Source organism: Fukomys damarensis, unplaced genomic scaffold (genome assembly GCF_012274545.1).
Source record: "Fukomys damarensis isolate Sample0158 unplaced genomic scaffold, DMR_v1.0_HiC HiC_scaffold_14, whole genome shotgun sequence".
NCBI classification, from domain to species: Eukaryota; Metazoa; Chordata; class Mammalia; order Rodentia; family Bathyergidae; genus Fukomys; species Fukomys damarensis.
In genome coordinates, this window is record NW_022900926.1 from 31,696,853 (window position 1) to 31,710,276 (window position 13,424).

The following is a 13,424-nucleotide window of genomic DNA, read 5'->3' on the forward strand; positions in this document are numbered from 1 at the left end:
TATATATCTTGAGGGTACCTTTGCTTTCATTTCTTAGCAGAAGTCATTTTGCTGAAAGGATAGTGATACTGCTTTCAAATCCAGAAAAGAAAACAAACATTCTGGTCTACAATATTTCACAAAAGAGAAAATAAATGCAAAGGCCAACCTCAAGAAGTCCCTACGACATCTCCTACTTCAAGTGGTTTTTCTTTCACATAAATATATCTTGAGGGTACCTTTGCTTTCATTTCTTAGCAGAAGTCATTTTGCTGAAAGGATAGTGATACTGCTTTCAAATCCAGAAAAGAAAACAAACATTCTGGTCTACAATATTTCACAAAAGAGAAAATAAATGCAAAGGCCAACCTCAAGAAGTCCCTACGACATCTCCTACTTCAAGTGGTTTTTCTTTCACATAAATAAAAGTCATAAAATATTAATCAGAATGTATTTAATTTCTACATTCTATCCTTATAGTGCTGTGAAATGAAAGCTTATTACTATGTCTTTTTCAAATATTGTAACTGACAACTCTAACAGTTCTTTAACTCACTAAAAAAACTGAAAGTGAAAAAAATGCTATATTTTTGCTGAATTATAAGTCCTATCCTGGTAAATATAAATTTCTACAGAATAATCTGCATTCAATTATCTTGCTGTAGCCCAGTAATAACTCATCAGCCATGATAAACGTGTTAAACATTTATCAGGAACATTAATTATATTTCCAACATACGGCTCCATCAATTGTAATTCTTATTAAACTTGCATTTCATTTCCTGGAAATGAAATGCTAAATCACACATGGGGAAAATTTAATAGTAAATAGTATATAACCAACATCAGGTTTAGAAATTAGTCCTAGAAAGATCCATGGCTTTCAACAAAGGGGCCAAATAACCAAGTTTTTATGGTAAGTATGTTTATTTTACTTTGGCCAATACTGAGGAGAAAGATCTATGATGAATTAATACAAGTTCCACTTTTACACTCTTAATAGTGGAATAAAAATAGCATCCAACTGCTTTAGAAATCTGAAAGGAGTCAGCATAAATCTCCAGGGAAATCTGGCAAGGTACGTCCTAACCTTCAAGATTTGGAAACAGAAAAAAAAAGGAAAACAAGAAAGGGAATCTTCCATCACAAAGTAAACATGATATAATTATTAGGACTTAGAGGAAACAATCTAAATGGAAGGGTAGGAAATAAGTGCCCACTAGAGAGCTGAAACTGAACTGCCAAATGGAGATTAAAATTTCTCACACAGAGTATAAACCAATTAAACAGATGGCCAGCAGAGGCAGGTATAGCTATTGCATTCACTTTAGCAATCATCATAATTTCGTAGCAACCAGAATGGGGCATTCCCTCATTCCACTTTGTTAAGTTTCCATTACAAATGCTAGAATTCCAAGTGCAGCATGGTGTCTGTGCCCTGCAAGAACCGGGCTTGTTAGGTGAGGGGTAGTAGACAGGACTCCAACACAGACATAGCCTGGCTCTGTTCTCCTGGCTGGAAAACCTTGAGGGAGTCACTTTATCTCTCTAGTCCTTGATGTTTTCACTTGGAAGATAAAGTGATAGGAGCATATAATGTCTAAAGTCTCTTCTCAACTTACAATTGTGGGATTCTATGATTTCACCTCTATGAAAACAAAGAGGTTGTAAAAGATCATATCTAATGTTGCTTTTAGATAAAAAATACTTTGATTTTTCTGATTTTATCTGTCCAAAGGGAAGATTGGACCAAATGAACACTATAATTCTATCCAAATTTGAAATTCTCAGATGAGTTTCACATGCAGAAAGATGATTCTCTATCAACAAGTTTTCCTAGGATTTTATTTAATGGCTCCTTTTGATATTGGAAGAGAAAACATCCCCCTTAATGGAAAATTGTTTAAACGTGCAAGTATCACAAAAATAGCCATTTCCCATAAAACTAAAAGCGGCAGCCTCAGGACAGAGTCTAAGATTAAAACATTGTCACAACTAAAAATAAAAGAATTACAAAAAAATTAAGAGACCAGCTGCCAAGTAAGTTGATCAACAACAGAAGACATTTTGTCATATAGCATACAGTTGGTTAAAATTTTCAGCACCATTCTTCCAAATTTTAAAATCCCTAGCCATAAGTTATTAGCTGGGTGAATCTGGGCAAGTCGCTTCCCTTTCTGAGTCTTAAATTCTGCATCCATAAATGAGAATAACAGTATCACCAGCCTCTTAAGACTTTCAGCAAGATGCCTGATATACTGTTCTCCAAAAACCAAAAACAAAAAATGTTGGTTGTTGGTATTATTAGTTATCTCTCTGAATCTGAACCATTTATTTTTATTTTTGTGAGTTCAACAGCTTGGCATCGCACATTATTAAGTATTTATTGTGTTGAGGGAACTGGACTGGAATTGCAGGGAGTACCGGGGTAAGCAAGGCATGGCCTGGGCTGGCTCCCTTGCCTGACCAAATCCATCAAACCATCTTTGATCTCTGCCTCAAGGGACCAGGACTTCCCTCCTGGCTGAAGGTCTCTCCTCAGTACTCCTTCTGGTCTCTAACACAGTTCTTATCTCATTATTCACTTGTCTACACACTCATTGTCTCGCTGACTAGACTCTGAACTCCTTCGTGACATTATAATGTTTTCCATCTCTGTCTTTGCCACACAACCAAGGACACCATCAACCACCAATGAAGCTTGCTGGAAGAGTGAATATATGCATAAATTAACAGAATTTTTAAAAATCTAGTAAATTGATCTATAACATTAATACAACCTATTAAACTAATCAGGCTGATGAATTTGTTCTTAAACAAAATGAAAGGAATTTGATGGTGACCGTAATAAAGGGAACGTATGTGCACAATATACACTGAAAGTGATCAGGAAGAAAACTCACCTGGGAGAGATAGCTTTTGAGCTGAGCTTTGACTTCTGAGAACCCAGCAGAGATGGGACAAGATGGAAGAAAGTCACATGCTACAGACTGTAAAGAACAGAAATAGCAAAGCGCCACCCAAAACTGGCTTTGAACAAATGCTTCGCAGAATAACAGTGGGTGACTGAATGGCATCAAACTGCAAGGGTTTAGATGCCAGAGCATGAAATACACGTGTATGCTGACCAGTGAAAAAGCACTCGGGGCAGGTGATCAGACAGATGAGACCAGATCAGGTGTGTAGTTGTTTTGAGGATTTCCTTCTGTCAAATGCAGGCTTCTCAGAAGAGGGCTGGATTCATTACTAAGCAGCTTTGGTTTCATCAGTCATAGTTACTGAGCATCAAAAAAACCAAAGAACAAACAACTAGAGAACCTGGACCAGTGAGTTGTTGACCCCTCGTTGTTCAAGACCTAGAATCTGTTGGCCAAAACCTAGACTTTGTGGGTGTAGGAGGAGACTTAGGTTCACTTCTAACCCCTTAGACATGTTTCTACCATTTCAAAGGCTTGCTTTCAGCTGCTTATCCTGGGCAAAGTCACAGGAGAAAAAGAACAGGCTTGAGGACTGGACAATGTTGGAACAGAGCCTGAGCAGACCGTGCCAGAGCTGTGGTGTCAACCCTCTCTCTCATCAATAAAGCACCAATAAAGTGGCCTTCCAAAATGCAAAGCTGGAAGAGGGAGCATTACAAATAGCACACATTCTAATAGCATTAAGAATTCTGCAAATACGTCACAACAGAAGGGAGTCCAGCAGAACAGTTGTAACTGAGTCCTCCTCCACTTGTCCAAAGATTCCAACTTAACAGAACTTTCCAAACACTCAACTGGAAATGTTGTGCAATCAAACAATTGTACTGTAATTTAGGATTTTATAGCTGCATAAACAATGCTCAGGGTTATATCCTACCATTAATAACTTGGTGTTGTGGCAACTCTCTGAAAACAGAACTCTACCGGAGTGGAGGGTATCACGAAAACCTTATCACCTTTATCTTAACACTTGCCAAAACTCTAATTAGGCAAGGTACTAGGTATCAGTGCATGTTTTTATCAATGGTTTAGATTATTCCCTAATTTCATCTTCAGATCCTGGGGCAAAAGTCAGCATCCTATTCTTCCATCTTTATTTTTGTATCAACAGCAACTGCGACTGTCTACTTTGGATCTTGTTTTGGAAAGATGAGGGTGGAAACGAATGCTGCTGGCATCCTTGTCCTTAGCACTCCTTGCGCCCTCTTCTTCAAATACCCAAGAGGCCCAAATGAAGAGGAGAATTAAGAATCAGGCAGACTTGATTTGAACTTTGCTTCTCAAGATTGGAACACCGCAAAATCCAGGGACACACTGGAACTCTCCTGCCTCCATCTCCCCGTATTTAGAACTGTGCGTGGAGCATCATCCATCTACAGTGGGAGGAAGATGGAACACAGGGACAGAGACACACTGGGAAACATAAATCAATGGACTATGAGAAAGGCATCAAGGAGATGTTTTGTTTCCTCATTCTAGTTTAAATTGCAGAGCAATTGTCACAACTGCTAGGATATGGCCCAAGTCTCCATAGTGCTTTTGTCTTGATTGACTGACTCTAGTACTGGGGATGGAATCCAGGCATACTCCATCACTGAGTAAAACCCCTACCCATTGTTTTTTGGTTTTGGGGTTTGTTGGTTTTTTTTTTTTTTTTTTTTTTTTTTTTTTTTACATAGACTCAAAGAAGTCATTATGTAACCCTGGCTGGCCTCAAACTTGCAATTCTTCTGCCTCAGCCTCTTAGTAGCTGGTGTTATAAGAATGCACCGTCATACCTTGCTTTGCATTTTTTTTTTTTTTTGAGACAGGATCTCACTATGTAGTTGAGTCTGACCTGGAACTCACTATGTAGCCCAGGTTAGTCTCGAACTCATAGCTATCCTCCTGCCTCAGCCTCCCGAGTGCTGGGATTACAGGCATGCGCTGCCACGCCCTGCTGCAGTTTCTTAATCATCTGGATGAACTGCATTCATCCTTGATTCTACTGCTCAGTGAGGGCTGGAAGTAGATGCCCACCTGTGTTCTAATTCCTAGAGGATCGCCCTCCACTGCCTGCTGCCTGCAATAGTTTTTACAGCTCACCTCCACCTCAAATCCTTCCATCTCTGAGATCACTTTACCCACCACATTTGATATCTCTCTTTTTAGAAACTAATTGATTTTTACTTACTTGGAGTTTGTTACAGTTGTTTTGTTCATTTCTAGCAAAGTATGTAGCATATATTAACCATTTCAGGAAGTACTGGCTTCCTGCTTCTTTTTGGTTGAAAACTTTAACTTTTAGTTACAAAGAGTATTGAAGTTGGCCTCCTAAAGGCAAATAAAACAAACAGAGGGATGTTCCAAATGCTGTAGACTCAGAGAACTCTGTTTTTCACCTTCCATGTGCAGTTCTCATTTCTCTTTTAAAGAAGAAATAATATAATAGCAATATAATATAATATAATATAATCATGCCCTGTTATATGCTGAACATGTTTTAAGCCTTAAACATCTATGAACTTATTCAACCCTCACTGTGGTCAAAAGATATGTATCCTCTTCTGGTTGTTAATTTACAGATGAGTAAGTTGAGGCACATGGTTTAGTAATTTGCCAGAGATTCCTGCCAGACAAGTCAAGCCATGATGGAAACATAAGATGCCTGGCCCTCAAACACATGCTTAATTCATTCCCTTATAGAGTTCATTCTCATTATTCATGGTAGCTGTGTTTGTTAATTCCTATGAATGAGAAATTAGTGAATACTGAACCATTGCTCTGAGAGTTACACGTCTCTGCGAATCTCTGGTCACAACAATTTTCTCAACCAATCAATATATAACCTTGTTTTATGTGTGTTTCAGCTTTAAAGCACTTTATTTAATATAAACTTTTGATACATTAACAGTGAACTCAGCCAATCACAGTACAACTCATCCCTACACAGAGCCCATCTCCATTAGACATGCCATGGATTTCTTGCACTTAGAAACACCAGAAGGCACTTCAGCACACAGCCTGTGGGTCATTTCAAACAGTAAAAACACCAAGAAAAAGTTTGAGAATGTGAAAAACATAGCATTAAACAGACTCCAAAAGGCCACATTTACAGTACAAAAGCTGGGAAAAGAGAACAGAGCACCTAGTTCACCTTTAGACAGGAACGTGTGCATCAGGTGAGACATGTGCCACTCTGCACCTATCTCCGAAGGATCCAGAAAGCACCTTGCCTACTGATTTGGGAGTTACAAATAAAAGTCATCAACTAAGCAGATTTGCAAATACTAAACCACCAACCAATGAGAGCTGACTATACTTAGAATGAGGGAGAGATGCTCACAAACTTCCATAATCATCCACTGGTGTCTATGAATCACTTCCTTCATGGCCCTTCTGCCAGCTAGGAGGCCCAAGCAAAACTGGTAGTCCAGGTCACCACCATCCATTCACTCAGCCAAAACTTCTCAGCTTGTTCCTGTGCCACGTGCTTTGCTAAGGGCTGAGAGAAATGCAGAGATGAAGAACACAGCATGTCTAGTTGCACGGGTGCTCAAAGATCCCTCCAACTAGAAATTTAAAAGACTTCCAAAGTCCTCATAATTATTTTCCTATAATTAAAGAAAATAACTTCTCCATGTAACTAACTTGTCTTATGCTTGAGTTGAAATATGTACCCTTTTCACTCTGAATTGCTGAAAATACTCCAGCAGAAATAAATACAAACATTTGTAAGATCTTCCCCCAAAAGTAAAAAGTGAAGTTACCATAAAAGAACTTTAAAATTAGTTGTTTCTGACAGTGTTAAATTATGAATATCCCCCCAAAAAAATCACCGTTTAAAACACCTTCATGATACAAGTAAAATGAATCATAGATGACAATTAGTGATTTTGTCATCTGGGCAGGAAATCAAAGTTGGCATGCATGTCTTATGTAAGTTCTCGTGGTTCTAGAACTCCTAAAATCCTATCCACAGGAGGGCAACAGCCAAGGCTGCACTTATTATACACATCTCCCTGGCATATACCTATGCAAAAGATTTGAACATTAGAGTTTCATCTATTCAGACCGTGAGCTTTCCCAGCTATTGCATAGAACACCATTATTGCTGGTATCAAAATATGTACTTTAGATAATCTGTGACCTCAATGAGCTCCTCAATTTGGAACAAGGAAGCCAAATGAATGAATGAATAAAGGAATTTTCTAAGCAATTCTACTAGGTGAAAATTTCTTCTTGACTTTGTTTCAAGTTTCTAGACAATAAAAAAATTTTTTTGAAGCTTTTAATCTATTAATGCCACTCTGAGTTGTTGAGGTATGTTCTCACACTGCTGGCTTTCCCATGGTTGGTTGGAACTCTGTTACACTCTGTTCCAAATTTCATTCAAATAACAAATGAAATAAGTCAATAAATAAATAAGCCAGGAAAGGTGGAAGGAAAAAATCTGAGAATACACAGATGGAACAGCTAAAACAGCAAAGAAAAAAAAAAGGTTTAATGGGAAGCAAGAGCCAGAAAAAGTTGAAGGGGAGTTTAAAGTTTTTATTTGTTAGAAGATAAAGCAAAGGAAACAAGAAAATATAAGAGTGGACTGAAAATAAAAAGATCACAGATAAAAGAGTCAGTATGCCAATCCACAAGTAACTTTTTTTTTCTTGGTACCAGAGATTGAATTCAGAACCTTACACTTGCCTAGCAGGCGCGGCACCACTGAGCTAAATCCCCAGCCCCACAAGTGACTATTTCTAATGTCATTTAGGTGACTAAAGGAGACATTTATCTTTCGCTTTCAAGTTCTTTGAAGAAACTCAAAGCCTGTCAATGAGTCGAGGAGCAAAGAAAACTGCCTAGGACGCAGTTCCAATACATACAAGCTGGCCACTGTGGACCCTGTTCAGGACAGGACTTGGAAACAGGGAAAGTAAGACCAGAGCCAGAAATGCAGGACCAGAATGGAACCAAAGAGAGTCATTTAAGCTGACAGTTTCATAGATTCTGAGCTGGAGTAACAGCTAGTGGCCTTTTGCCACTCTTGAGGTTGGTAACATTGGAGAATTCTCAAAAAAAAAAAAAAACCCATCTGAGATGTTTGAGGGCTCATTTGAATGAATATAGCTAGTCCTCAACATTACTTAACTAACTTCATTAATTTTAAATGAACTGCCGTTTTACCAAATATCATTCCTAAAAACTCCAGAAAGTAGACAAGTATGGGACAGGGAAATTAATTACCTTCTTACAGATGATACACTCAATTCAAGCAGAAAATATTATGGGAACAAACTAGCAGCCCAATTTGTCCCCCTAAATAGTTTAGAAGAGAAACAAACAGCAAATCCAGGCTTTGGGAAGTTTTTTGTTTTGTTTTGTTTTAATTTCCTGTGTAGTAATTACAGGCACACAACAGACTTATGATATTAATATTATTACCAATAGCGTAACTGAAATTTTCAAACTATTAAACTATAACTACATGAAAATGAAGCAAGTATATTCAAAGGATTCTGTGTCTGTATAAACATTTCTAGGCTATAAAAACAGACATCCAGAAATACTACCAACCCAAAATGAGCCCAACACCTAACTGCCATGATTACATCGTCACCATCATCCACCAATCCTGGATTGCCACCACCACGCCACAACATCACGTAGACATAGCAGCCGCACTGCATTTTTTTTAACCAAATCCTTTATAAAGTTACTACTTTATTAAAATACAAAAAATATTCTTTTTTGGGATCAAAATAGTTATCTTTCTATCCTGTGTGTGTTTAAAAATACACATAATTTAAAACACTGTTGATTCACATAAAACTTTCCTCATAATTCCTAATACTATTCTCCAAGGCATACAACTCAGCAATTACGGTTTCTTTCCCCCATGAGATTTAGAATATCATAAAAGTGTTAACCTGGACTTCCATCCAATAGGTCCTCTGCTTTCAGAACACAGGGTGAAGGTGTTTTAGGAGTAGAGAAGGGAACAATTCGGAAATGTTTTTATATGTTTTTTAATTACACTGTCCATCAATTCACTGACCGAGTGGACAATATAAAATAGAACTACTCCATGTCTTTGATGAACTGCCTCCTTCTCTGAGATCCCTTTCACTTTGGTTAGTTGGTGCACACGTGGCTGTATATTTCGGATTTATATAGCATCTTTCCCAGCGGTACGCATTTTGGTTCCAAACAAATGCAGGCACTCTGTATTTCCTTTCTCAGATAAGCAAAGCATCAAACTAAAAGACCAACCTGCTCCTCTCCATTCAGCCTCCTAGAAAAGCACATATACACACGGCATGCTGCTTTCTCAACCAGGATCTTCTAAAGTTACACCAAAAATAATATTGGAGTCACAGGGAGGTGTGACATGTATTAGTTTTGTACCGAGTATGTAGTTGAGAGAAAGACAATTAAGATTCATGTGTTGCTTTGTGGAAAATCATTTTCACATTACTGGTCAGATTTTTGACATTTTTAAAATGCAGCTATAAATGTTCTTTATGACAAACCATGCTGCACACAAATGTTGCACCTTGGTGATGAAGATGTTACCAAAACGTGTCTTCCACAGAAAAAGATTTACATTATCATCATTTTATATCCACAACATCCTGGCCACTTAAATCTGCTATTCCTGCTTTTTAGCCAACAAAAGCACCCAAACAAATATTAGTGCATGGATAAAGTAATTAAAATATTGAATGTTTATATAGCTTACATACTACTTTCATATATACAATCTCACTTGATAAAATTAGTATTTATTTTCTCATTATTAATAGAAAGTTTGACATTTTTTATAGTTTTCACTGTTATTCTTGTTGCCATTAGCAATTTCTTGTCCCTGTTTTTTACATCCTTAAAAGTATAAGAAACCAAAATCATCAACCTGATTTTCTCAAACTGTAAGCCATCAGAGCTTAAATATATTCACAAAAGTAAAGAACAAATAATTATAGCCAGGGATCCAAATTAACAGTGTGAGAAAGATTAGAATAAGTGGCAATTATCCTTCAGAAGCTTTCTACCAAACAGGTACAAGCCACATGGAGAAGGTGAAAATGGACTAGAGACTGGAGATGTGATTCTGTTTTCATCTGAACATATACTCGTTCCCCAGGCAATCTGTGGCTCTTTGGACCTATTCTTAAACCAGCACGGTGTCAAATAATCAGTTACAATTTAAATGGGTGAAAAAAGTTAGAACAGAAGAAAAGGGGCTTTAATATCATTCAAACAGAAGGAAAGAATTATTGCAAATTTTAACATTAGCCACTTAAATCTATGCTTGGAAAGGATCCTCTGTTCAAAGTTGAAAAATAGCTCTAAATGATCACCATAGACAAACTAGTAGTCCAAAATATGCAGATAGCTAGCATACAAATTACCAGAGCTTTGACTTTGCTTTAGAGGTTCATATCCTCATTTGTTGAGATTTTGTTCTTTGGGTTTTTTTGTTTTGTTTTGTTTTGTTTTTTAGAAGTAATCAATATTCAGCCTTTAGAAATACTGAGTGATAAAACTGAAATAAGCATGCAGCACTAAATAGTTACTTTGAATTTTTAAAATTTAGTCAATATGACTGTTTTGATTTTAGTTTCATCCAAAGCCTCTAAATTGATCCCTAGAAAGGAACCCGTGATAAAATAACTCTCAGTTGCCTCCATCATGAAGTTTTAGGAAAGAAAAAGTCTTGCAAAACCCAAGCTTGCCTAATAACAAACTCTTTATCTCTTAGTAACAATTTGTTGGGATATGTGGCAATCTTTCCGACATCATTAATGCCCCGAACAATTTTATCTGTTACTTTTTTCATACGCAAATATGGCTACATATCGTAGTCAAAGGAAGAAAATAGCCATAGCATCTTAATGTTAAACAAGTTGAACCTCACACAATTCTCTGAACACCACAGTGGGGCATTCATGTGAAAAACCCACATGATATCACCCTTCTACAAATGGAAAACATAAAACTCAGGAATAGAAAAGCTTTGTACTACTGACCTAAAGATACGAGCCTAATGTATGAGGGGAAAATCGAGACGACCAAATTAGCTTTTTCTTTATGTAGATAAAACCACAGCCACTTGCCCGTGTTTTATGTTCGCTACTGAACACAAGATTTTAGATCTGTGTCTTTCAAACTTTTTTTTTAACCTCAACACACATCTTATGTCACAATCAGCACAAGCACACAAAATTAAAAGAAATTTTCAGGAAACAAAATACCCTTACTAAATACCATGCAGTCTCATGTTTTCTACCATATTCTTCTCTTCTTTTAGAAAAAAATGTTCTGGTCTCACTAAACTGATTCTTGATCTTCTGGATAGGCAGTGTGAAAACATCACTTTGAGCCCCACTACTTTTGAGAACTAGTTGAGAGGGATAAAAAAAATTTTAAGAGCCTGATGAACGGTTATCTTTTTATCCAGAGTTATTCAAACAGGAAAACTGAGAAGAAAAATTATTAAATAGCATCTGTCTATTTGAACTACTCAAGGTATCCTTTCCTCCCTCTTAAAGTAGAGGTAGAATGCAAACGAAAGAGCAGGTTGTGATAGGAAATAAACCAGACAGAAAAAAAAAAATTCTAAAACTGAATTTCCACACCAAAGTCCACTTACGTGAATTTTCTTACTTTAGTTTTTAAAGTTTGTGGCATTTTCTATTATTCTAAAAATACTCGAACATCACTTAATGAAAAAGTTTCATAAGGGGGGTATACTAGTGATATTATTTGCCACTGGGCTGATGAACAGCTTTGAATAAAATGTGATCCCCTCCTTATTTGACCATGCTCACTTCATAATTATTACCAAGGCAGTAAATAATCCTCCAAGGAGCAGTCTCATTAGTGTCCATTGAAATTCAGTGGCATTAATTTGCAATAAAAGAAATGAAAATTAAATGGAAGAGAAAATGGTTTCGGAAGTCCACCACAAGGTTATGGAATTCACATCCTACTAATGCCTTCCTTCACATCAAGTTTTAAATGTGAGAATCACATGTAATCGCTATAATTTGTTCTTCTAGATGAAAAAAAAAGTAAGCAGAAGAAAATCTTTCCTCCATCCAGTTTAACCCTGAATTAAAACAAGTGAAGTTAATTTGAATACATCAACTTTGTAAAGTTTTATTCGCTGTTAATCTTTTAAGTAATAACTTAGCCTGGACCTGCTGGCTGTGGGATGCTCTAAAGTCCCAAAAGCAGGGCTGAAGATGTGTGTTTGAACACCCCAAGAGTCTGCCGGTCAGGATCTTGGGGCCAACCCGCACCTTCGTCCGGTTTCTCCTGCTATAAATATCCCTGGAAATCCAACACTGAGCAGAAAACGGCCCGTGGCTCCCAGTGCAGAAGATGTGGCGAAAGCACGAGGCAACTCCAGATGCCTGTGCCAGTGTACAGTCGGGAAGTGCCCAATTTAGCTCCCATGTGGGCTCTCTGAGGCCTGGGAGCTCAGGAGCCCAACCCTGCTATCCCCATAGCGGTAGGCTCCCCACAAAGGCGGTCACCGGAACCGCCCACCTCAGCTCTCTGCAGGCTCAGCAGGAGACAGGGATGTCAGAGGGAAAGAGAGGAAAGAGGGAGGCAGAAGGAATGATCTCAACTAGAAGAGAAACAAAATGAGGACACAAAACAATGACCACTTAAGTCCTGTGTCCCGGACTGCTCACGCTTCTTCCAGAGGCTGTGAGCCGGGGCCCAGCTAACCCAGGCGCTTCTGTGCCCCTGGGCCAGCAGACATGGAACTCAGCTGGCAGGAGGTCTTCGAAGCACCGATGCTTCGATGTGGCATGCTACCTCTACATTCCAGCTTCGGAAGTCACATGCCAGCACTCAACTTCAACACCGCCTCTTCCAGAAACTCAAGTCAGAAATCAGAAACTTGTGGAGACCCATTTAACTCCTGTATGGCTCTTCTAAGCAGTGCGATTCAACGCACAGCCCTCCAAGGAAGGTGGGATGGGAAGGAGGAAAAGGGTGGATGAAAGGAGCCGCTTTCCCTGAAAGAATCATCACCATCATAGCTTTCAGGTATCCAGTGCAAAACTCTAGATGAAAGGAAAATTTCTCCAGCATATTAAAGCAAAATTAATAAAATAATAAATAAAACACCCCTGAACTCGCCCTAACCCCGAAGGACTCCTGATTTCAATAGCGAAGTAAGGCCTTCCCTATAACCCGGAGCGCCTGGGGTTTTACTTGCGTCAGGGTGCTTTCCCCTCACAAGTAACTGCCGCTTCCCCGCAGTTTTCAGCACTTGCTCAGCTAGGTAGCCCCGGCTCCGGTCCGCCTCTCGAACACCAGCAGGGGGTGGAGAGCCCTTTATCTGGGCCGCCAAAGTGAGGACGCGGGCTGCACTACGAATGGCCGGTGCGGTGGCCTGCGCCCTTGCCCGCTCCCTCCCAGTCCCCGGCGGCGCGGCCACCTGATGGGCGCGGTACCTGTAGAAGGCAGGGGCGC

General features: G+C 38.7%; 1 protein-coding gene across 1 annotated transcript in view; it reads right to left on the reverse strand.

Moving 5' to 3' along the window:
- Positions 1-13,424, reverse strand: part of Esr1 (estrogen receptor 1) — a 277,400-nt gene that overhangs the window by 263,401 nt on the left and 575 nt on the right. The window contains exon 2 of the mRNA XM_033763164.1: positions 13,406-13,424. Coding sequence (XP_033619055.1) covers positions 13,406-13,424 — 19 coding nt within the window. The remainder of the gene's footprint in view (positions 1-13,405) is intronic.